At 40.7% G+C, this 25,401-nt stretch overlaps 1 protein-coding gene across 8 annotated transcripts in view; it reads right to left on the bottom strand.

Moving 5' to 3' along the window:
* ARB2A (ARB2 cotranscriptional regulator A) overlaps positions 1-25,401 on the bottom strand; it is a 413,754-nt gene that overhangs the window by 2,864 nt on the left and 385,489 nt on the right. The window contains exon 11 of one of the 8 annotated variants that reach the window (XM_072791426.1): positions 4,752-4,771. The exons of 1 other annotated variant lie outside the window; for it this stretch is intronic. In XM_072791426.1, coding sequence (XP_072647527.1) covers positions 4,767-4,771 — 5 coding nt within the window. In that variant the 3' untranslated portion in view covers positions 4,752-4,766. Of the gene's footprint in view, positions 1-4,751; positions 4,772-10,906; positions 11,201-17,841; positions 17,865-21,161; positions 21,314-23,131; positions 23,173-25,401 lie in introns of those variants that run through there. 6 more of the 8 variants (XM_072791470.1, XM_072791437.1, XM_072791323.1 and 3 more) reach the window with 6 other exon arrangements.

Below are 25,401 nucleotides of genomic sequence, written 5' to 3'. Positions count from 1 at the left end.
TTGGCAAGTGTTTAAGAGATTATTGATTTCCAAGAAACCAAATAAAGAAGGCTGTTCTTTTATAACATATGAAATACACACTTTTCTGTAACTAAATAGGCAGTGTATATTTGACATTGACAAATGGACAGGAGACAAGAAAACTTATTTTACAAGATTTTGAAAGGGAAAAAATGGACAGGACAGCAGCAATCCTACAGAAGAGTAGGATTGGAATTAAGGGAAAAGCTTGGGTGAAAGTGGGGGGATGGCTATCTGTGCTGTAAAAGAAAGTTTCTTCGAACACATACAGGTGGTTAGCAAACATCGTTGAAGAAGCTCCTTTCAGGGGCACCTAATCACAGTGGTTTTTATTTCTTTCTTTCTTTTTAAAATGATCTTCTTATGCTTTTTTTTTTTTCTCTACATTTTTCTCTGGCAATGAGGTACTGAAATATCCACCCAGGTATGAGGGTTTCTAATTTACTTAGAATAACCCATAAAAGTCATTCTGAAGCTGTGTCAAGAATATATATATATATATATATATATATATATATATATATATATATAGTAATAAATACCTGATAGAGATCTTAGTTATCCCATCCTCCAAGTCATAAGGGAAATACCCAGTGAAGGAAAGAAACTCCCCAAAACCCAGATTGAGAGAACAAATGGTAGGCACCCAGGAGTTTCAGTGTTACATATTGCACCCCAAATCTCCACAACTTCCCCGCACCCACAAAGGAAAACCCCATGTCCTTCCCTGCACCTGATTCTCTTTTCTTGCTCCTGAACCTTAGGAAGGTGAGAATGAAATATTTCATTTATCCGAAGATGTAAGCTCCCCCAAAATATACCAGCCAAAGACATGCAAACATTATGGAGATTATTTCAGCTGAGGGTTCAGATCTGGAATCTGCGAGTCTCCGGGTCACTACTATTCAACAGGTCCCTTTGCTACCCTGCACACTTCAGCTGCAAACTTCGTCCGTCCACCCACGTTCTCCCCAGTTTTCGTAGCAGGGTGGCATCAGTAGTTTAAATAGCTCTCAGCATGGCCGAGTTTCTCCAGGAGCAGAGACTTATCTGAGTATTTGGGCAAAACGACTCTTGAGACCGCAAGAATGACCAAACTATGAAGGAAAATTCTCTTTGGAGAGAACTCAGCAGTGATTCTGCACACTAAAAAAGGGGAGGGGGAGGAAACTTTGTGAAAGCAGCAGTGTGTGAGAAAACACTCTAAATGGTTAATCTGTGAAATATTTAATAAAATGTTTGTATATTTTAAGGGATAGAAAAATAGAGTGTTTTGAAGCTAAATTGCTACTGTAGTGAGGAATTCAAGGAAATTTTTCACTGCAATGGCATGCCAAGTAGAGAATAATTTTATCCTGAGATGCATGGTAACCCGTGATACTCTACAAAAGCAATTTTGAAAGCGGTTTATCGAGGCTATTTTACAGGAGGAAAAGAAATACTTAAAATACAAGGGTTCTCTCCTTAATTCTCTTTGTTGGCCCTTTCTGGGAAAGTTATGGAAGAAGTTAGTTTGGAAAGTATATTGGCACAATCAATATTTAGTACCAGTTTGCTTCTGACCGACTCACCTGCTCTAACCTTATTGTTTTTGTCCTCAAAGTCGGTTCAAGGGAGTAGATGACAAGATTGGGGTTCCAGGGGGGAGAGGAGGGATCTTACTCAAAGCCCAACAAGTGAGGAGAGAGTTTCAGTCAAACAAGGTGCAATTTGAAAGCTTTGGAAACTATAGTTTTGTCTTAGGAGTGGTGACTTCAGGGTTGCTAGGGAGACGGTGCAGTGAGAAAGACGCCACAAGGCAATGATCTCCAGTTCTTGTACTTTGCTTTAACGCGACAGTAAAAAAAAAAAAAAAAAAAAAAAAAAAAAAAAAAAAAAAAAAAAAAAATTAATAAATAAATAAAAATCCAAACAGGAAGACACGCGGACCTTGGGAGCTGTAGGAGGTGAGGTCTGCAAGTGGGGGAAGCGGTAGGGGCCGGGAGGGAGTCAGGCACGTTGCTGTCAGGCTCCTTAGCGCGCCCCGGGCGGGCGCCCCGTGCACCACCCCCCCACGGCGGCCGCCCGGGACCTGGGCGCCCCCCCACCCCCCACCCGGCAGCAGCAGCCCCGGCTGAGCCGCGGGGACCGGGGGCCCCGGGGGCTGCGTGTGCGCCTCCTGGAGCACAGATCACCAGCCCGGGGAGAAGGTGCTCCTGCGGCAGCTGCTCTTCACCTGGAGCCTGGAAGGGAGGTGGTGCAGCGAGGCAGGGAATGGTCGTGGGGGGTGAGATGACCCTGCACCACCCAAAGGGCTGAGAGTGGCGCTGCTTTCATCCTAAAGTAGATGCAAATTCGGGGAGCAGGGGGACTGGTGTGTCAACTCCGGGGCACGCTCACTGATTAGCACGGGCGTGGAGCAAGCGGGATTCTCCACCCACAAAGTGTGTACTTTTTAAACTCATTGTCGCTTTGGGCTCAGATGCTAAGGTTTCAAGAGCCAGTTCCCTACGGCGAGGGAGTGGTCGGGGCGAGGAGTCCGGCGAGGGCCGCGACTTCGGGGTTCTGGCGGAGGGGAGCGGGGAGGGGGCGCCGGGCGCTGTCCATGGTGCTGGGCACGAGGCGCTGCCCTTCGCGGGACCCAAACTAAGATCAGGTGTAAAAAGGGGAAAGACAGTCCAGCCACTCCTGCGGCAGGGGATTTTTTTTCTTTTCTTTTTTTTTTTTTTTTAAATTCCCGCGAATGTGAAAAATACGCACGAGGCTGTATAATTTAAACAGTACTCTAGGAGTGCTCTGCTCTACCTCCCAGTCTGTACTGTTTAGTCAGACAGCCCCGTTAGCTGGTCATTACGGGATGGTTTCCCCTTAAAATGTTCCATATTTCAAAGTAATGTAATCATCATTTTTTTTTCTGTACAAAGTAAAGAGGCAGGCGGGAAGAAAAAGGGTGACTTGAGACTTCACACGTATCCAAAGGCACTTAGGCTATTTCCAGATTTGATAGGATATAGAAGCAGAGCATGACTTAGCCTGTTAGATAACATGGATTTATTGAGAAAGTATTAAAACTATATAGATCCAATTTCACTTAAATAATTCTCCTAACTCTACGCTGGCCAAATGCTGCAGTTATATTTTTGTCAGCAAGAATAACAAGAGCGACTTACCTATTGTAGCGTGCGTGTGTGTGTGTGTGTGTGTAAATTTGAAATGGCTAAGCTTTCATTCTAAGTTCTAAAATGGCACTCTAACAACTGCATGCTCTTAAAAGAAATTTGGTCTCTTAAAAGACAGATAACCAGGAAGAAAGGAGGATGCAGATAGAAATTATTTCAAAATGGGTATAAAGAACTAAATGGAAACATAACCTACCTAGTAGGTCAATCACACTTTTGTAAAACACACACACACACACACACACACAACTTTAAATATATAAACTATTATACACTTGTATAAAACACGTTTTTCTAAAGGGTCTATCTATAAATACATATATGAAATTATGTAACAAAATTTCAGATAAATTATTACCAGAAATATGAAAAGGAGGAAAAAAATTTATCTGAATTGTGTTGATCATGAAAATCTTACTTAGCCTCGGCAACTTGAATCCATGTGACAATGAAGAAGGAAAAGGACAAAAATTCAAACATCTGACACAATGATCAGCAGCAACTGACAGCATCTCATTTGATATTTGATATCAGGCACTAGATCAATATTTGTGAGATCAATGCAATTTTAATGGTTTTTCTTTCAAAACTGTATGAAAGCCAAATCATGACACTCTGTGCTCGGGTTATTTTTAGAGCTGGTTTTAGAGCTGGTTATTCCAGGGGATGATATTAAGTAATTTACTGAGGCAAAGGAAAAGAAAAGAAAACAACAACAAACCAACTAAAAACCAAAAAACAAAACCACCACAATAAACTATCAATATTTCTTCAGTTGGTAAATCCTGATGATCTAAGTAGGTAGAGAAGGTGTGAACATTTATTGGAAAAAGAGCCATTTATTTAATTAAGGTTAAAAAAAAACAGAAGAAAATAAACCTTTGGAAAATTTTTTGGTGGTACATGAACTGGATCAGAAATACCCTGTTCAGTCACAGTGGGAGTAGGTGGTACTTCAGCAAAAATGAATGAAAATGATAAAAAGAAATAGCCTAGGCCTTTCAGCTACAGAGTCAATCCCTTCATGTGTGGAATTCAGTGGGAAATAACAGATTTTTCTGTGTCCCAGGCAGAGTAGAAAACTGAGAGCCCTATCTGAAACTCCTACACAGCAAGGTTCCTACAAAGGTCAAAAAGAGGGGGAAAAAGTAATTAGGTATATGGTATTGTCTTTTATTTCCCTTTTAAGAGTTTTTACCTTAAAAAAAGAAAATTCAAATTAATCTAACTCACAGACATATAGGTCTTCAACCTACAGATCTTTAAACAGTAATCTAGGAGGGTTCTACGCTTGCTTTTTCCCCCTTCAGTCTTTACTGCTTAGACAGCAGCGTTAACTCATTTGCCTACCAACTCATTTTGTTTGATAAAAATGCTAAACTTTATTTATTTGTCTTTACAGATTCAATTCTGAGGAATTTTTCACCTAGAGGAATCCGAGACCTTCAGTCCAAACAGCAATTTCTGGGGAGGTAGATGATGGGGGTGGTGCAGCAGTATAACTAGGTGAACACTTTGGTAAGGCAGTGAGAAGGTGAGATGGGGTGATTGTGGATGGCGTTTCTGATAAGCAGATGTTTAAGTTTTTCAGACTAAAAGAGAAAGAAAATTTTTTCATTTGTAATTCAACTCTGAGTAAAAACTTGGGAGAAGTTAGTTTCCCACTTGAAAAAATACGAATATTTTAGAAAATTTCTAATGCCTGACCTAAAGATCTCTCATAGAATAAAATACTTCAAAACTATGCAATCCTTAAACTTTTTCCCTGGACGTCTCTTTTTTCCCCCTTAACATTTTTCGTGATGGCAGTTGAATTGCCTAATAATGAAACTGTTAATATATCATTACAAACAGGTCACTTCAAATATAAGGGTAATGCATTATAGGTTTTCAAGTGAGATTCATGCCTATGTCCTTTTGCAGTAGAATTAAATAATGCACCTAGTATATCCCTTAAGTGCCTAGGTAAAGACATATTTTCCAGGATTTTAATAACTCCATAACAAACAGTCACTCTCTGCATGTGTCTGTATGCTCTATTGTATTTCAAGTCTGGCAGATTGCCTACAAACTAGACACCAAGAGTTTAAATCAATTTTTCTTTAATGAAATAGAGCCACCTTACACACACATGCACATTATATACAAACAGAATTTACAGATGCAAATGAACTTGAGGCATTTAAAATATTTATGACAGTGCCTTGAAGAATTTGAACATGAAAATTTACTTAGAAGAAAATAAGTTTACAGACAATCCTCATGACCAACATATATGGAGTACCCACTATGTCACAGGCACTGCAAAGACATACACATGCTGTATATATTGTTTATTTCTGGTGGGATGGGCATATGGATGCCCCATGGATGGGTATGTACATGTACATGTGTGTACACACATATGCATATATACATATTTTTCTATTAGGTCTTTAAAAAAAACCCTGAGTTATCTCAAAGAAGGAAATCAACTTTATAGTCAATTGTAGTTAATTCAGGCTTCATTTTGACTAATCATAATGAGACCAATAATTTTTTTCCTTATAGCATGGGCAGTACTTAGAATTTAAAAGTTTAGTGTTCCAAAAATGCTGCTCTTCTTAAGCCACTTTGAAGTAATGCTAGTGAGTCTAAGATCCAGATCTACATGTTAATCTCTAGTTTTGCCTTCAAACAGAATTCAGTTACAAAGAACTTGGAAAGATTTTGAATCTATTCAGAAGAGGAAAACTCTTTAATTTTCTGAGGAGTAAAAACTCCCCAAGAAACTTCATATAGCTTCTTAGATTTTGCTTAGCATACGTGATAAAACATTGATTGTTGCAGTTTGGTGACCCATGAAATTTGGGGGTTAGTTTTCTCTTCAGACCAGAGCATATAATTATGCAAATAAAGAGCTGTCACTGATCTAGTGAAATACTCACAAACACATGCACTCTGAAATTGGACAGAAAAGTGAAAATGGTTGGTGATGTGATGGTGCCATGGTTTGTTTTCCTGCCAAGTTTCTATCCAAGTTCATTATTCAAATTGTAAACTTTAAAAAGAGACATATCATTCTTGGGGTGTTGGTTGTCTTTTCACTTCAGATTCTTTGTATTGGTACTGCAGGCTGGTTACAAAGTACAGTTCAACATTATTTTACCTATGACAGTCTCCCATATTACCCTATGGAATAGCCAAGAAAGAAAAGCTGAATGATCTAGAAAGAAAAATGCAGGGCCTCCCTAGATTTCTTTCTAGAAACATGTTTCATGTCTGTTTCAAGTAGAACTCAACCCAACAATACGAAGAATATAGTGAAATGTTTTTCACAAATCTCAGGGCAAAGGGCTGGGAAAAGTTGCCTGGAAGGCCTCATGGATTAAGTCAAATTTCAAGGTTTTTTTTTTTTTTTTTTTTTTTTTTTACATTAGAAGGAAAATAACTGGTCTCTGCATGGTATCCAGTTAATGGTCAAACTTTCAGGATGACTTTCTCCTATCTAGCAATTAAAGCCCACTATATATAATATTTGGTGACTTTAACCTTTATGGTTCATTTACAATTACCACTCTCTAAAACCTTTGTGCTAAGAATTAACAAGAGTTCTTCAATCTAACCATGCTCTTTGGCATCGAGGTCTCCCAATTCCAAAGTTACCACTGCACAGGCTGTTGCATAATTTTAGATGTCATGGAGAGTCCCACTGATGAAATCTGAGAAGGCTCATGTCAGACCACTGACTGCTAAAGACATCACTACATGAAAGATCAGTGGTGTGAAACTTTAAAAACATTGATCCAAATGAATCAATTAAATCAACATTCATCCCTCCTAAGTGTGAGGTTTAAAACTATCATTGTTGCTTTTTTTTTTTTAACTCTACATAGATTTCGAGATAAACGTTGGAATGCTTTGATGGCTACTTCTATTCTCGAATCTCCGTTAATCGACTTTGTGCTATTTCCCTCTTTTCAACATCTTCCACTTGGTGTACATTCTTTACTTTTAGTACAGTGCATGACAGTTGCAATGCTTTAAATCTAAAACCGCCTAACAAAGCTGACGCTTTAGGTAGGGTAGCTTTAAGCTCTGTGAAGTGTTGATTAAAAACCCTTTCCCAGACTCAAACTGATCTTTTTGGAGATTAATAGAATATTAGATAAAAGGAAGACGAACAATTCAAGAGACTCCCACTCAGTCACTCTATACAAGGAAGGAAGGAAGGAAAGTATTCAATTTTTGAAAGGGAGTACCTCCTGGAGTCTTTTATTTTATATTATTACAGCCCCTAATAAGTAATCATAAAATAACCACCATTATCCTTTTTTTTTTTTTTTTTTGCCACCCATATTTCAAAGATGAGAATGTCTCACATTTATTTAAAGGCATTTTTCCCTTTAGAGGCATGGGGAAAGTTTTTGAGAAATTTTTAGACTTTCTGTAATAGTAATCTTTCTTAATCAGGATCATAGGAACCTGTCAGTTTACAGTTATAAACTATGGTGTAACAGGAGACACACACGTGTTTGGATCGAGACTCCAGATAATCCAGAGAAACATGTGGAAAAATTGAACATATTAGCCTTGATAATGCAATTAAACATATTTTTGTCACCCAAATTCTCTCAAAGGAGTTACAGGTTTTAAAGAAGGAAAAGCTATAAAATATATGTAAACAGGGTATTTCTGGATTACATGTAATAAATACATCAAGGACCTATACAGGGACTTGGGAACAATGCAACGTCATCAGACTCCTTTTGGAAAACACATTTGTTTACAGTATTACTAATAGGTATTTTATAAAATGATAACAATGGATTCAAATTCCCTTGTAGCTAAGGGTATTTTAGATACTAAAAACAAACACCTTAAAAAAATGTTAGCTTTGTGAACGGTACAAGCCAAATAGTAAGTAAGCAGGTGAAGTTAGGATGTGACCTTACAGCAACAGTAATAGTAATAAAAGGAGCTATACGGGTTAAAATATTGATGAGTGCTGTCCCATCATTCCTTTTAAGTTTCGGCTTTTATTAACCTCTGTACACGAATAAATAAACTTCTGAGCAATAATAATACGCCGCTGCTTGTTGGGAAAATTGTTTTTATTTTAAAATGGTAAACAGAAATATATAATATATATGAAAGTCCTGTGCTTTACTTTCCCCCCCCCCCTTTTTGTATAAACCATAATGCAATCCAGGTCGAAGCACAAGGCAGAAACTTGAGAAAACAGCAATTATTACAAATAGATTTTTCTCCCCCCCCCCCCCACTATTATCCATGAAAACTTTTAATGGCTGCGTGGTTAGGTACCTTTATAAAGTCCTCTAACCAGTATCTGGCTTTTAAGTTTTAACAGGACTATTTTGAACCTCGGATTTATCAACAACTCCTTGCTTCCCATTCCGTTTGCTCTAGGAACTGGGTATATAATTTTTTTTTTTTTTTTTAAAGCCTACATCCTAACCATAAGCCTCTAGTCTTCTAAAAACCTGTCTACAGAAACCAGAATGGGAAGAAGATTAGAGCAGAAATACTGTTAACACTTGTCGCCTCCAAGCAGGCGGGCTACTACCAACCGATTGTTGTTACTCCAGGAAAATTGAGGTGGATGATTATTACTACATTTATATCAACAGACACATAATCAACAGGTTAAAAAAAAAAATCCTACATTACAAGGAATCTTCTCACTTATCAGTTGGAGGTCTCAGATGGTTTGCCTAGCTCTCTCCGGGTTGCTGCAGCTCAGATCCACAAGTAGGAATTACATTTGCACAACTTAAGTTTGCAAATAGCTCTCTGTAGATGGTTAAACAAGGCTAACAACCCAGCAGTTTTAAAGTATTAAAGGCAATTAAGCAGTGATTCACTCAGGTTGCAAGTAAAGGTTTTCAAAAAGAGAAGTGAGAAAACTCCAGAGAAGGAACAGGAGTGATTTGCTGCATAAGCTGAACACATGTACTTTGCTCTAATTCAGGTGCACACGTGTCATAAATTTAGCACTGCACAAGTGCTGATTTTTTTTTAAAAAGCACTAAAATTAGTTTTCCTGCGAATACTTTCGTATAGTGAAAACACCACACAATTTATAACGCTTTGAAAAATATATTCAATCCACATCAATTCTCAAATCCTCTCAAAGGAAGGTATCATTATTGTATACAGTTCACCATTACTTCTAAGACAGAAAAGATTGCAGACCAACATGCTTGACGTTGTTGGGTTACAATATATTAAGTTATCCAGGTGTTGGATAAAATGACGTTTTGATTTTTCCTCTTATGCGGTTTCTGCTAAAATAATATCAAAAGATGTGTATATATGACCAGTGGAAAAAAGATCACTTTAATTTGCCATCATTAAACCTAGAAGAACGAATTAATGTACTTATATACCAGACACAGATATTGTCAGTTTTAAAACTTGCTGAGATCGGTTCATCATATAAAAGCATCTTGTCCATGAGGTGGTTATTTTAAGTCATTTTTCTGAGGAGGCAGACAGTTCTCCGTCGTTTTTGGGTACATTTTATCATGTCCTCAAATAAGGCAGGTATATCGTTGCATATACTTTAAAAAAGGATGAAAAAATATTAAATTCCGACCCTCACCTGCTAGAAACAGAATCTTTACTAGTAATTAAATTCAATTAAAAATTGATGATGTTGAGATTCAATATTTGAATTTAAAAAAAAATCAGCAAAAATCTCAACTTATTTTGCCTCTTATGTTTCACAGTGTTGGCCAGATATTAGCTGGATCAAAGTAACTGCTGACGCTGTAGGGCACCATCCCCTGCAGAGGACATGGACTACTGGGTTGAGAGGAGCGAATCTTTCAGACCAGGGCTTTCTTTCCCTTTCTGTTGGAGCAGAAAACTAAAAATCAGAATCATTTTGGCCTCACTTGGCCTTCCCGAAGGGAAGGGTGGAGCGGCCCACAGGTTCCCTCCCCCGAGGACAGGGAGACGCCGTCCCTGGCAGGGTCTGGCTCCCCCGGGGCTCGGGGTCCGCCTGCCAGGTAGGATCCTCGTCACCGACAGACTTTCTCCCCGTTAAGATCTAGAAAGCAAAGCGAGCGCGCGAGCTACGTTACAGCGCTGAGCTCCCTGCGCCTCGGACGGTGAAGGAGTCGAGTCCATTCTAAAGGCAGAGCTGGGCATTCCCCGAGGACGGGGCCGCCCCGAGGGTGAGCGGGGCCTTCGCTGAGGCCGAGCCCGGGTCAGGGCCCGCGCGGGCTCCGGCTCCGGCTCCGGCTCCCGGGCGGGGGGGTCCGGCGTCCTGCGCCAGCGCCGCTCGGGGCGCTCCCCGGCGCCGGCCGCGAGGGGGGCGGGATGGGGGCGACGCCGCACAGCAGGGCGCGCACGCTCTGAATTTAAATTTGGCTTTTCTGGAGAGGCGGGGGAGGGGGCACCCCCTTGAAAAAGCAAGGAAAGGAAACAAGAGTCTCTTTGGGAAAAATCGACCTAAAATGGGAGCCTGGAATCTAGAATAAAAGTTTGCTTCTGTTCGGAGGGGGGGGGGCGGCAAAAAAAGGGGAAAAAGGAGAAGGGCAGGATTGAGGGGGGCCGGGGCCGGGCGGGCGGGCGGCGCTGCGCGGCGGCGGGCGGTAGGACCGCGCGGGCTCCGGGGCCGAGGGGCAGGGCGGCGGCCCGGGCGGCGCGGGAGGCGCGGGCGGCGCGGGGCCGGGGCCGGGGCGCGGGGCGCGGGGCGCGAGCGGGGCGCGGGGCCGGGGCGCCCGCCTCGCTGGGGCAGGTGCGCTCATCTAGAAATAATGCAGCGCGCTCCGCAGCCGACCGTCTCACGACCCCTGCTCCGGGAGGAAAGCGAGCTAATGAGGGCCCGGGGCCCGCCCGGCCGCGCCCCCGCTCCGCGCCCGCCGCCCCTCACAGCTCCTCGTGCTTTAGTCGGTGGGAGCGCCGCGTCGGGGCCGGCCTCGGGGAGCCGCCCTTCGCCTCCGACGCCTCGCTGAAGAACTTGAAGATGGACGGGAAGCTCTTCCAGGACGTCAGCTCGTGACGGTCGGTGCCTGCAACACAGAACAAAGCGGACACCGCCGCGGAGCCGGTGACGAGGCGGCCGGGCCCCGCGCCCCCCCAGCTCCCCGGCCGCGCGCCCCCCCAGCTCCCCGGCCGCCCCGCGCATCCCCGCGCCCCACCCCCGCCCCCCGCGCATCCCCGCGCCCCCGGCCGCGCGCCGCCTCCGCAGGCCGCACCTGTGCCCCCGCGCCCCCCCCCCCCCGCCCCGGCCCCCTTCCCGCCCCGGGGCCCCGGCCCGCGGGCCAATCGAGGCGCCCGGAGGCCGGGGCCACGCCCTCCCCCCCTCCCCCCCCCGCCCGGAGCCCGCCGCCCCCCCGCCCCGGCCCCGCGCGCGCCGGTGGGGTCCCCCGCGCAGCCCGCAGCGCCCGCCTGCCGCCCCCTCTCCGCGGGGTCCCCGCGACCCGGGCCGGCGGGACGCTTCCTGAGGGGTCAGACCCCAAACAGGCGGGCCTGCCGCTGTCCCGGAGGCTCCCCCATTAAAAAAAAAAAAAAAAAAGATTTTTCGGGGACAGTCTTAGAAAAGCTGAAAAAGTGCTTCGGAGCACTGACTGCGAAAGGAGCATCGAGGCCTCCTATTGGGTCAGGAGGATGCAGGCCGAGTCTGTCCCCTACAGCCTGATGTTACTGTACAGCTGCTCTCCGTGGCTTCACTCTGATGACTTAATAACGGACAGTGTTTTTCAAGGGGGACCTGCCCGGGCAAACAGGTACCAGCGACGGAGTCCGAAGCACAGATGACGACATTCACCGGCTCCGGCTCCTGGCGATACCATTGCACCCGTCTCTTCCTAACAATTTTTTTTTTTTTTAATTAAGAAGTAAAAATAATAGCGAAGACTCTACCGTAAAAATAATGAGTGAACAGCTTTGAAACAGTTGAAATCTCTTCCCAGATCGCTCAATTATGCAGAGATACTGCCTGGAAGTCTTGGGATTCAGGGCCTCCGTCTGATACTTTAACATTGTTAATGATAATTCTTTAGTCTGTAATAGTAGGTCATTGCTATGGTTACTCTACAATGGTGCAACACTTTGCTTTCCCCTTCAGCTATTCGCTGAGACCTGGTAACCACATTTGTTGCCTAGCAACAGTTTTGTGACAGTATCACAATCTGGGAGTTACAACAATAAGGATGCTATGGCTGCAGTCGACCAGAGAGCAGAAAGCTACAGTCTGTGCATGGGACTTAGGTGTGGGAGCTGGTCCTAGTAGGGAAGCCCTCTCTTTACAGGCCTCACAAGGATGCTCCTTCCCCTTGTCCTCTGCGATTTGGCCTATTGAACCTGCCCTGGGAACGATGATCCAGTATTGAAGTCCTATCCTTGACAAACGTCCTCCAACACTACTATATTCATATTAAAAAATGAGGTCATTTCTCTGTCTGCTTACTCATTTTGGGCAAATTTCAGTGTTACTCAGTGGAAGAGAGAGAGGGAGAGGGAGAGAGAGACAAGTGTAGGTTCATCCTGGCAAACCTTAAAGTGCCTGACTTGATTTTTGACAAGTCTTAAAAGAATTCTTGGAGGGGGGGGGGGGTTATATATATATGCCTGCCCACATCAATAGGTGTGTAAACTTTCAAGTTCTTTAAAATAAATGTAACATCCAGACATTTATTATTATGATTTTCGCTGATTTATTCATATGACAATCTTACTGAATTCTTTTGAATTTGGAGGCATTTATATTCTCCAAACCCAAGCAAGCAGTTGTAAATATGCTCAGACAAACCTACTGTGGATACATTTGCAAGGGGCCTAGTTTCTGGCTAGGTTTATGAAATTCCTATTCCTATTTCTATGGGTGCTTGCAAATCTAGTTTCGTTATAGTAATAACTAATTGCACTTCCAATGATAAAATGCTTTAAAATCCATTGTATTTGTTCCTTTTGAAAGACTATTCTCAGATACATACTACATGGCAACACCCATCCCCAAAAACAATAAGAAAAGGAAGAAAGAAAGGAAAAAGAGGTGTTAATTGTCTTCTTTTCCTTCTCGTTTCCCATGCTTCCAGACTCATTTGGCATTTCCTTCATAGTGATCACACTTACACTTACTAGTGTTATCAAGGCTATGATCAATTTGTAAGCTTTCTCAGGGAATTCTTCTCATAATTCCTCCCACCCCTTGAAAACCAATTCAATCTAGGAATCTAGAGGGACCTAAGGAGTCAATGGTCTGAAGCAATTTTAACTCCTTTATTTTTTTCTTTCCTGGTGACAATCTTTCTGAAGGATGAACAAATTTCCCTGGTGATAAAATCACTACAAAGGCTTTTTAGTTTTAGCTTATGATGACTCTCTGCTTGATTAGTCCTGGGCTGAAAAGACCAAAGTCCCTGAGATAACTGAGTACCTGCACTGGCTCTCAACATTTACCCCTGCAATTTAAGAGTATAAATAATGAGAATGTGTGCTCTGTCAGAGGAAGGGAAATTGCTAGGAGTAAAGGTAATAAGCAAAAGTGGCTTAGAAACGGAATTATAGAGAACCAAGTGGGGGAGGGAGAGTTCTCCCTAAATGAAGGAGTAGTAAAGTGAATATTTTACACAAAAATGGCTTTCTTTTCAAAAATTTTTGAAGTCGGTTCTTAATAATTTTATTAAAATACCATTTGAAAATTAGGTTATTGTGTATCCACCTAGGGCTGCATGTACACATTTCAAGAACATGTTTGGAGACCATTTTTTAAAAGTCCGAGCCAAAGTTCAATGACAATATTTACAAATTGATATCAGTACCCTCTATCTAAGCAATGCTTGGAGAATGGAAACTTTCAGAGCAGCTTTCTAGTAGTTGAAGAATACACTACTTTAGGAAAAATTATTCCATCAGGGCAGAAACACTATCTATTCATAAAAGGATATAAAAATGGAAAATTTTGGCCAATCAAAAAAGCAGCCATTATTGATAAGCTGCAATGATGTGCAATATGGAAAATTATTCTGAAATAACCATGTTATTTGAAGGATATAAATATGGTTCCTAGTATTTCTTCTAGCACAGTATTACCTTAATCAAAAGCTCCTATTGTTAGGGACTATGAACTTTTCAGAGCCCCACTGTCCTAATCTAGAGAGGTTCCCACAGTACAGGGAGTAAAAGGTTTCCCATATTAAATACCCATCAGGTTTACAGGAAAAGATTTGTGTATCTTTTTGAATTGGCAGGCTTGTTCTTTCTGGATAATTCACCTTTGGTGAATTCAGTTTCCTAATCTATAGAATCAATTCAGTATCAAAAAGTACAGGGTCTCAGTGCTTCATTACAAAAAAGTGCCTTTGTCCAGTTTCAATAAGTGATTCTTAATGGGCATGGTAGTTGCCTGTGGGGCATTTTCGAAATTGTAGGGATATTTTTGGTGGTCAAGATGATTGTAAGAACTATTGGCATTTAGCAGAAGAAGGCCAGGGAAGCTGGAAATCCTGCAATTTGCAGGGCAATAGAGTATGATGAATTGTTTTTGCAACTCACATGTTTTGTTTTCTTTTCTTTTTCCTTCCTACCTTCCTTCCTTCCTGATTGTATTTATTTATTTGAGAGAGAGAGAGTGTGTGCAGAAGCAGGGGAGAGGGGCAGAGGGAGAGGGAGAAGCAGACTCCCCTGCTGAAGAGGGAGCCTGATACAAAGCTGGGATCATGACCTGAGCTGAAGGCAGATGTTTAACTGAGCCACCCAGGGACATGGTTTTCAAATGTTCCACCAGCTATTCCTGTAGTTGAAAACCCTGTTTATAATTATATGGGCTTAGAATTTAGATGTCTTTAACAAATAATCTCAAAGTACTTTTGGCATCTTTTTAACATACAGAATTTTTGAGGAATCCGACTACCATGTAAATTGAAGGAATGATGTACTTTATGTTGCCCAGAATATTAATAAGCAAAAGTGGTTTATATAATTACCAAGAGTGGTTTACCACTTGAGGAAAACCTCATCGCTGATGGCATTGCTGCCCATGAAGCTTGAGTTGTGGATCAGCACATCTGCATCAGCTTGCATTTGTAGCTGTTGAATCCATGGTGATTTTATGTACAGGACTAAGTATCTGACTACTATATTATGCCTTCTTATGTAGATTTTCCAGAGCACTTAAAATATTGATATGCATATTATTTTTATTATGAGTTACTTTTCTTTTATTCCTTCTATGTGTTAACTAGAGCATTATAATAATTTAGCTATCTTATAAGTAGGTGGATCATGTTATCTTTAGAATTCATTTCAAGATAGTAAAAGCACTGCGTAATATTTGTTTTAATGGGAGGTATTTAGATGGTCAAGTGTCAGCTTAAATAAAAATGAAGTTAATTCTTTTTTTATTATATTAGAGATTAATTTTCCCTAAAATCTGAACCCTATACTCTACTACCTTTTATCCTATACGAAGTAGAAAATGTCTTTTATTTCTCTTAATGTTTCTTCCATAAATATGGTTTGTCAATGATGTTATTCACCGTGAAATAACCAAAAGGCAGGAGACAGAAGATCTTCAATAAAATACTATACTGAATATCTATCCTTTATCTACACTTGTTTTTAAAAAAGTGGGCTGTAGCAAATTTCAAAGTGGTAAAGATAGCACAAATGGTCAAAAGGATTAGAAACTTTAAGTATGAAGTATGAGACTGTAAATGATATGAGAGAGATCAAATTGCTAAAATGTGTCATTTGTTTTCCCCAAAGACTATATATTTTTAAAAAGTGTCCTGTAATGGAACTGAGAAAGAGGGAGGCTACATTTATATAATAGCATTTAGAAATTAAACAAAATATGGCTGGAATAGCACTGAGAATGGAATGCTCAAAGAATAGGGTTAAGTAAGAAAGGAGAAAACATTGCTGTGTCTTCTTCTTGCCTATTCCCTTTACTTTTTCCTGGGATGACTTCAATCCAAGTGTTTCTTACAAGTCTGCCTTGTCCACACTCCTCTTTCACTTGATCTTAGTGCTTACATTTTTTTGGGCAAAAACTATGCCAAAATATGCTAGTGAGTTAGCAGCCAAAATCCTGATGTTTACTTTGGCAGATGTAGCCTAGCCTGAAGCTGTACCTCATTTTATGCAGTAGATGTCTTAAAAACTTATATGTAAATATAATTTCTGTAAATAGAATTTCTTTAAAGGAAGAAGTGGGTTATTTACCTTTTCAACGAATCTTTTAATAAAGTGAAGAAATGTCTGGGAAAGCAAATAATCATTCTTCAAGTGATATTACACACACACATACACACACACCACATCAAACTTGCCAGAAACGAGGCTTACTAGTATAATGATGGACAGTCTAAGTTCTCACCAAAGAGATAATTTAGAAGAATTTCTTGGTCAGCTATTCGCTATTCTAATTATTGCTAGTCACCTTATTCTACATGGTCATAGACCAAAAGGTCATGGAATAATTTCAACAATCTATGCATAATTTACATTTTACGGCTGGTTTAGAATAGGGAATATAACTGATGACAGAGTCACTTTTGAATACAAAATATAATTTTTATGTCTTTGTTTCAGGGCACGGGAAACTAGCATGTGCCCCTACCCTCTCACTGACATTCCCCAATCCCCTTCCCCCCCCCAAAAAATAATTTGTTTTTAAAACAAAAGGTAATGAATAAATTTTGTTTCCTAAGATAAAGGGGGGTAAAAATCCTAGAAAGATATGAAACATTAATATTAACAAGATAACATGTCTATGATACCTTCAAAATGACAAGGTTTGATTTTAAAAATTGATCTTTAACAAGAAAAAGAAATATGGGCAATTAGGAAGTAATGAAGACCCTGTCAATATAGCTATGTTGATAATAACAGGTAAGGGAATTCTTGAGAAAATCTAATTTATAAAAATCAAGAGGTCTGTAATATGCATTATTGAGTCCCACTGGGATTAACTAATGAACTTATGAGCTCAGCAGCAGTTATTTTTAGAGAGTTATAAAGAATTAGAGAAATACTAGAGCACTGAAAAATAATGTGCCTTCTCAAAAGAAATAAAATCTAACTACTAAAATTCATTTTGAAATGAATTCTAGAGCTTCTATGGAGAACATCATTAGAAATCCCCCCCCACCCCCTCCACACACAACTTACCAATATTTGAACAGAGAAGGGTTCCTAATGGAGTCTCTCCCAAGTTAGAAGGGGCAAGTGTGAGACTCAGCCCCTGTTGGGGATAGTGGATTGGGTGAGCTGGTCATTAGGACTGTGTGAGGGAAATGCCAAGAACAGCTGAGCTAACATGGGGCACTGCTGTGTCAAATTACTTGTGTAAGAAATAGGCAGGTCTCCTTCCACTGCATGGAAAACGCAATGCTGGTCAAAGCTGAAATGCTGTTGAGACCTGAGGGCAAGTTGTCAAGCTTGACCACAAGTAAGTAAGAGGCTGAAACAAAGGCAGAAGCTCAGTGGTAGAAACTTTGGGTCATTTGCAGCTTCCGGCATCCTGTCCTCTCCTGCAGCTTCTTTTCTAGATCTCTCATCTATGGAAGGGGAGTCAGGGGTGGGGTGGGGCACAGGGCATCTTAAGACCCAGGAAGACAACTCTGGGAAGCAAACTTACTCTTAGGCAGGGTAGAGACAGCCTGCGGGAGCTGTGGGTCGTGGGTCTCTGACACGGAACCTGGAAGACCTCTCTCTCGAATCAACCTCCTAACCAATAAAAAATGGCACATTTTTATTGTTTCAATTGCCTGTCAAACTCACACAGCTGGTGTAGAAGTGCTTTCTTTTTCATTCTTGTCTCATGTACTACTCCTACTGTGGCCTCCCGGGATGCTGTTTCCCTTTAAAAATCTGAGCCTTGGTGTGGGCAAAGGCTCCCTTTTCCAGTTTCCATTTGTCATTTTCCAAAGTAACTTTACTAAGGGATTGTAAGAGGGTAGAACCCTGAACAAGGGAATGCAAAGAACCAAAAAATAGTTATTTCCATAAGTACAGGTTCCTAATCCTATTATTCCCAACACAATAATCAGCAAACGGCTTTGCTGGGCTCCATTTTCAAATAGTGCTCTGCCCAACAGGGCTGGGAAAACTGGACAGGTATTTGCCAGGCTTCTTTCTCCTGGCTTCTCTGTTACTAGATAGTTAACTATGACTAACGGCTGCTAGTTTGACTCTGCATGTATCAAGGGAAGGGGAGGAGCTGGGGGTGGGGGGGAAGAGAGAGAGAGAGAGAGGGAGAGAGAGAGAGAGAGAGAGATAGAGGGAGAGAGAGAGAGAGAGAGAGGATGAACTGCAAAATACTTTCCTTATTTTAAAACCAAACCATGGGACACCTGGGTGGCTCAGTGGTTGAGCATCTGCCTTTGGTCAGGGCATGATTCCGGGATCCCCCCACTGCCTCTCCCTCTGTGTCTCTCATGAATAAAGTAAAATCTTAAACAACAACAACAATAAACTAAAACCAAACCAAACCATTTACTCGTTCAAATATCCAAATCTTCTGTGGTCCTCTTCTCTCAACTGTGGAGTCTACTCTAAATGATATTTTTTTGGGGCAGATGGTTTTTCCAGAGGTTCTGGGGTTAATTTATACCTTCAGACATGTATGTATTGTATCCCAGGCACTATTTCTTGGGGCTGAGGATGCAGTGGTGAGCAAGATATGTAAGGTTCCACTCTCATGGCATGTGTGCTAGTGCACGAGACAGACAATAAACAAGTAGACTGGCGAACATGGTAATTTCGGAGTCAGAATGCTGTGAAGAAAACACAGCAAGGGGATGTGAGGAGAAAGATGGAGGAAGATGGTGGGGGGATGAGGAGAGGTGGTCATCAGTTTAGACTGGGTGAAGACTTCTGACCTGAGACCTGAATGGCCAGCCAGCCAAAGGTCTGGGGCCAGACTACCGTAGGCCGAGCTCTGGAGCAACAAGAGCAGGCACGCTGAGGAGGGAAAAAGCTTGTCACAGTTAAGAGGCTGAAAGGCTAGGGTGACTGGAGCATTGAGGGGGTGGTGGTAGAAGAGGATTCATGGTAGGCCGCCTCCAAGCCAGGGGAGTTATCCAAGGCCATGGTGGAAGGGTTCGATTTAATTAATTTATTAAATGATTTCATTTTATTTTATTCATGAGAGACACAGACACAGGCAGAAAGAGAAGCAGGCTCCTTATGGGGAGCCCGACAGGGAACTCGATCCTGGATCTCAGGATTAGGCCCTGAGCCGAAGGCAGATGCTCAAGTGCTGAGCCACCCTGGCATCCCGGCATCCCGGCATCCCGAAAGGGTTGGATTTTATTCCAAGTGCAGTGAAAGGGTTGTTTGTAGAGTTTTGAGCAAAGGAGAATTAAATCTGACTTGTATTTTAAAAAAGAATACGGGTTGGTATGTGGTGAAAGGTGAATGGATTATGGGGAGTTAGAATGAGGATTTAATCCTTCCTGATTGCATTTACTGACTCCACCCACCTCTAGAGCATTCTCCAGGCTCACTCCTCTACATACTTCGGAGTATAAAATCCACTTACTGCTAGTTCACATAAAGAAGTTAATAATATAGTAATAGTAATACGCAGTATGAGTTGAAAGAGATCAATAAAATGCCATTTCCAAGAACTGAATACAAAATGGAGTTGAACTAGGAAAAGCATTTTCCTAACACTGTGGCTCTGGGGTGAGGAGGTACTGGGATGGGGAATATGCCGTCATGGCATTTCATTTCTGCAAGCAGTCCAGAGGAAACTGCTGGGCTTACTCTCCGTGTAGGCTTTTCCACCCAGTTCTTCATTTCTGTGAATGGACACAGCTATTCCAGCTCAAAGCCTCTCAGCCACCTTTGATTTTTCTCCCCCCTTGTTTGTGGCCAGCCTTCTGATCCAATCAGTTACCAAATCCTGACAATTAGACCTCAGCAAAGTGTTCCCAATCCCTATCGTCCCTTCTAATTCCTCTGTTTTCACTCTAGATTTAATGACCTATCATTTAGAATCCAGAAACTTCCTCCTAATTTCATTGCCTTCAACCTCTTCTCCTCTATCTTGTACCCTGCTTGCTATCAGATGAAAAATTCTAAAGTATCATTTGTGTCATGTGCCTCTTCCTCTGTTCAAAAATATCCAGTAGCTCTCCATGATCTGTTAAATTAAGTAGAAATTCCTTAATATGGTTTAAAGTTCTCCACTCTGGCTCCAGCCTTCTTTTCTGAGTTTATTTCTCAATTCTTCTGTAAGTATCCACCTGTCTCCCCAGGCCCCACTTAATTGACATTTTTAAACTTTTTCAAAATCTCAGGGACTGGACACCTGTGATTCTGAAGTTCAGTCAAAGAAGAAATTATCACGGTAAAGTTCTGAAGAGATGGGTCAAATGCAGATTGATAAATATACCTTTATGTTGAAGTACATATGTTAGCTTCTGGAGTTAAGAAATAAATTCCTCTAAGATTGGAATATAATGACAGTTGGATACTCTATAACTGAAGCTGAAGGAAGTAGAATGTTTTTCTTACTCACTCTAAAAAACTGATGAGGCGATGATCCACAGTCCATTAGTGACTAGCTGATAAGCACTGACAAATACTCAAATATCTTCTAGATCTCTTTAGCTAAAATGTGCTTATCTAGGAAATACAATTTGCTAGCTTCAAAGGAGGTTTAGAGGAGTGTTAGGACTGGGAACTCTTAGAAGACTTTAACTGTAGTTGTTCAAGAGCTTGTATTCCCAAGATGTCGTTGGCTTGGTCTCAATTTAGATGCAGACAGAAACAAACCAAATATAAAAGAGTAAAACATAGAAAGAACCGTAGATAAAATCTTATCCAACAGTTTCATTTCACAGGTAAGAGATCTAAAGTTAAGAGAGGCTGTGATAGGCCAAAGGCACACAGGCATTTTGCTATAAATATAGCTAGTATTTACAAATCAGTAAAACATTAGAATAATAAAAAATTTCAGAAGATGTATGCCTGATTGCTTTAAGATCAAGTTCAGGGCAGCCTGGGTGGCTTAGCGGTTTAGCGCTGCCTTCAGCCCAGGGCGTGATCCTGGAGACCCGGGACGGAGGGCCCACGTCGGGCTCCCTGCGTGGAGCCTGTTTCTTCCGCTGCCTGCATCTCTGCCTCTTTCTCTCTCTCTGTCTCTCTCATGAATAAGTAAATAAAATCTTTAAAAACAAAAAAAAGAGATCAAGTTCAATATTTACTTCCCCTAATAAGCTGTCTTTGGTTAGCTTTACCCCATACTAGCCACTCCCTTTCTTTATGTTTCAGTATTTTGTATATAGTGTACACTCTATTATCATATGCCTGTTTTGCTTACCTAGTTTTTCATATAGGAAAAATACCTTGCTTTATCTCCAAAACCTTTGGTGGAGGGTAATGCTTCAAAACATTTTATTCCAGGAATCATGGTTGAAGATTAATAGATGTTTGTTATATAAACAACAGTCTGGAACAGAATTCACCAGAAAACTGATGCTTATTAAATGCTATTAAAAATATAATAAGGCAAAGGATCATAAACCTTTTCTGTGGTTTTTGCACTATCATAATGATAATTCCCATTTTGAATTTAAGGAAAAGGAGGCATACAGAAGATCATGGCAGTAAAAGCTTGTGAATTTAGAAAGCAAAGTGCTATTGGCATTCTGAATACAGAGATAAACCACTGTATGAACTTCTGTAACCACACCATCATTTGTACTGCTGCGTCAGGCTTTCAAAAGCAAACGTGTTTGTTTTGCAGGCAACCGAAGGAGGAAGAAAGCAGAGAGGACGGAGGACGTAGTAGTTATTATAGATTGCCCACGTCACTTAAATTATTTGGAATTGTACTAAAGCCTATAGGCCAATCTGGGGAGAACTGATATATTTACAATACTGAACTTTCCAATCAATGAACATGACCTATTTTGCCATTTACTTAGATCATCTTTAATGCTTTTTAATGAGGTTTTATCATTTTCTCTATTAGAGAATTTGACATTCATTTTTAGATTAATTAAGCTATAATTACACTTTTTATTTTGCGATAATTGTAGATTCATATGTACTTGTAAGCAATAACAGATTCATCCTGTGTCCCTTTTATACCTTTCCTCAAAAATAATATCTTGTAAAACTGTATTAGAATATGATAGTGCTCTAGTTAAGATACAGAACATTTCCATCACCACAAATATAACTCATGTAGCCCTTTTATAGCCATGCCTGCTTGCCCCTCTCACACCCCTGGCAATCACTAATCTATTTTCCATTTTCTCTAATTTTGTCATTTCAAGAAGGTACATAAATGGAATTATACAATATGTAACCTTTCGGGATTGGCTTTTTCACTCATCCTAGTTCTTTGGAGATTTATCCAGGTTGTTTTGTATCAATAGCTTGTTCCTTTTTATTACTGAGTACTATTCCATGCTATGGATGTACTAGTTTGTTTAACCATTCACCTGTTGAAGGACATCTGGGTTGTTTCCAGTTTTTTGGCTATTATGCTTAAAGCTGCTATAAACATTCACGCACAAATTTTTGTGTGAGATAATCTTCATTTTTCTGGGATAAATGCCCAAGACTGCAACTGCTGGCTATATATTAGTTCTATGCTTAGTTTTTAAAGATACTGCCACACTATTTTCCAGAGTCACTGTACCACCAGATGGCCAACCATGTCAATGTAACTGAGTTCCAGGAAAAGCTGGACATGAAGGCTCAGGTGAGCTTCCCTGGTTTGCAGTACTCCATGTGTATTCTCACACACTGTTGTTGAAAGAAGACAGCACTCTTTGTGACTTGACTGGATGAGGGCCACTGGAAACTCATCCTTGGAACTTTCCTACACTGTGACTTTCATGTCTCTTCCTCGACTGATTTTAATATATACCCTTTTGCTATACTAGACTGTCACTGTGAATGTAACAGCTTTCAGTGAGTTCTGTGAGTACTTCTGGCAAATGATCAAACCTGAAGGTAGTCTTAGGGACATCTTGTTGCAGTTGGTATCAGAAGTGACAGTGGTCTTGGGACTCTAGAAATTGATATCAACAAAAAAATCTCACTGAGATTTTTGACAGGAATTATGTTATACCTGTACATCAATTTGGAGAGAAATAACATCTTTACTATGTTGAGTGGTTGCACCTTCAAACATGATATATCTTAGCTTTGCTTTTTAGTGCTGCATATTTGGTGACGCTACTATAACTGGATCTTTAACAGCTTGTCGTTGGCATATGGAAATACAATTGACTTTTGTATGATGATTCTGTATCCAGCAGCCTTGCTAAATTATACCTTTCTCCAAAAGATTTATCTGCAGATTTTGAATTTTCTAAATAAACAATAATATCATTTGAAAAAACTACAGGTTTTTTTTTTCTAATTCTTAGAGCTTTTGTTTCCTCCAGCTATAACTTAAGGAAAACTTTTAAAATAGCCTCAACTGTATTTATGCCATTAATTATTGAAATGGGTAAAACATCACACAAAAGCAAATTATTATAAATAACATAAAACTGGCATGAAAACACCAAGTTTTCTATTTTGATTGATTTCTTGATGTTAGACTTAAAAAAGACCTAGCTCTGTCAGGTAATGTCATCTAGTTGCTGACTGTTGGTCATGAAAGCTCTCTGTTACCTTAAAACAGACACTGACAGCTTCTGGAGTGTCAGTTACTCTCCTACACTGTGATTTCTTTTCATACTAGTTAGTAATGGAGAAATAGACTCTTTTTGTTCCCTTCAGCCTCCAAGCCTAGAGTTGCCCTCACGCTGTCTGGTAATACTTTAATTTCCTTACCAGTTCTCTCTCCCAAAGATTTCCTCTCTGGTTATCGTAAGTGGAAAAAAAAAAAAAAAAAAATCCCAGGATGCAACTGCCTTGCACATGGCAAGAATCTCTAAAGGATCCTGAACTTATTTATACAACAGCATTAGTACATAAAGAATAACATCTTCCATTCAGATAAAGATGCATTGATTTTTACTTATATATATTTACAAATATATAAACATAGTAAATTCCTACTATGGACTAGTTTAGAAAATGACACGAAAACATATTGGACAGAACTGATTACTAAAGACCACATAATATTTCAAATAGGAAAAATTCATGAGCACTTAAATTAACATTAAGTTCCATTAGGGACTGATTTACAACAAAGATTGAACAGAACCAGATATGGCTAAATAGTTACTACAAAGAGTTATGAAAATTATTTACATTTATAATCCTTACTGAATTTATACTGAATTTCATTTAAAAAAAATCCAAAACTCTAATTGGGTTTTCCAGACAGATTCTTTCTTCTACAACTGTCCAGAAGAATTGTAGGCTGAAATTTTCATTATTGCTCAAGGAATTTCTTCTCAGGAATTACATACTTGTGGGTTTGTAAATTCCTTTCCTCTCCTCTCCTGTCCTCCTCTCCCCTCCTCTCCTTCTCCCCTTCCTTCCTTCCTTCCTTCCTTCCTTCCTTCCTTCCTTCCTTCCTTCCTTCCTTCCTTCCTTCCTTCCTTCCCTCCCTCTTTTTATGAGAGAGAGAGAGAGAGAGAGAGAGAGAGAGAGTAGGAGAGGGAGAGGGGAGAGAGAATCTTAAGCAGGCTCTATGCCCAGTGCAGAGCCCAACTTGGGGCTTGATCTCGACCTGAGATCACGACCTGAGCTGAAATCAAGAGTTGTACACTCGGCTGAATGAACCTCTCAGATACCCCTAGGTTTGTAAAAACTTTTCATTGAGGTTTGAGATGCTGTAATGGATGGAAAGTATATTTTTCATGAGTTACAAAATTCGGCAAGTACCTGTTATTCTCACTTCTTTGTTTTGCATACTGGCTCTAAGTAACATTATAAATGTAATTATCATTTAATTATAAATATAATTAAAAGGTACTTCCCCCCAAGTATTTTATTTTTGACTTTTTAATTAAAATATTTTATCTATTTATTTTAGAGAGAGAGTGTGTGAGAAGGGAGAGGGGCAGAGAGCGAGAGAGCATCCTAAGCCGACTCCACATTGATCAAACATGGGGCTTGATCCTAGGACCCTGGTATCATGACCTGAACCAAAACCAAGAGTTGGGTGCTTAACCAACTGAGCTACCCAGGTGCCCCATCCCTGAGGTATTTTCAAATCCCAGTGAGAATTGTTACTTGGATCTTGTTAAAGTAGCAATGGATAGGCTTGATTTCCCAAATAATCTCACATATATCCTTTGGTATCACTGATCGGTGGATAGAATCTATTATTTTA

The sequence above is a fragment of the Canis lupus genome, chromosome 2 (genome assembly GCF_048164855.1).
Source record: "Canis lupus baileyi chromosome 2, mCanLup2.hap1, whole genome shotgun sequence".
Classification (NCBI taxonomy): Eukaryota; Metazoa; Chordata; class Mammalia; order Carnivora; family Canidae; genus Canis; species Canis lupus.
This window is presented reverse-complemented; position numbering and strand designations above follow the sequence as displayed.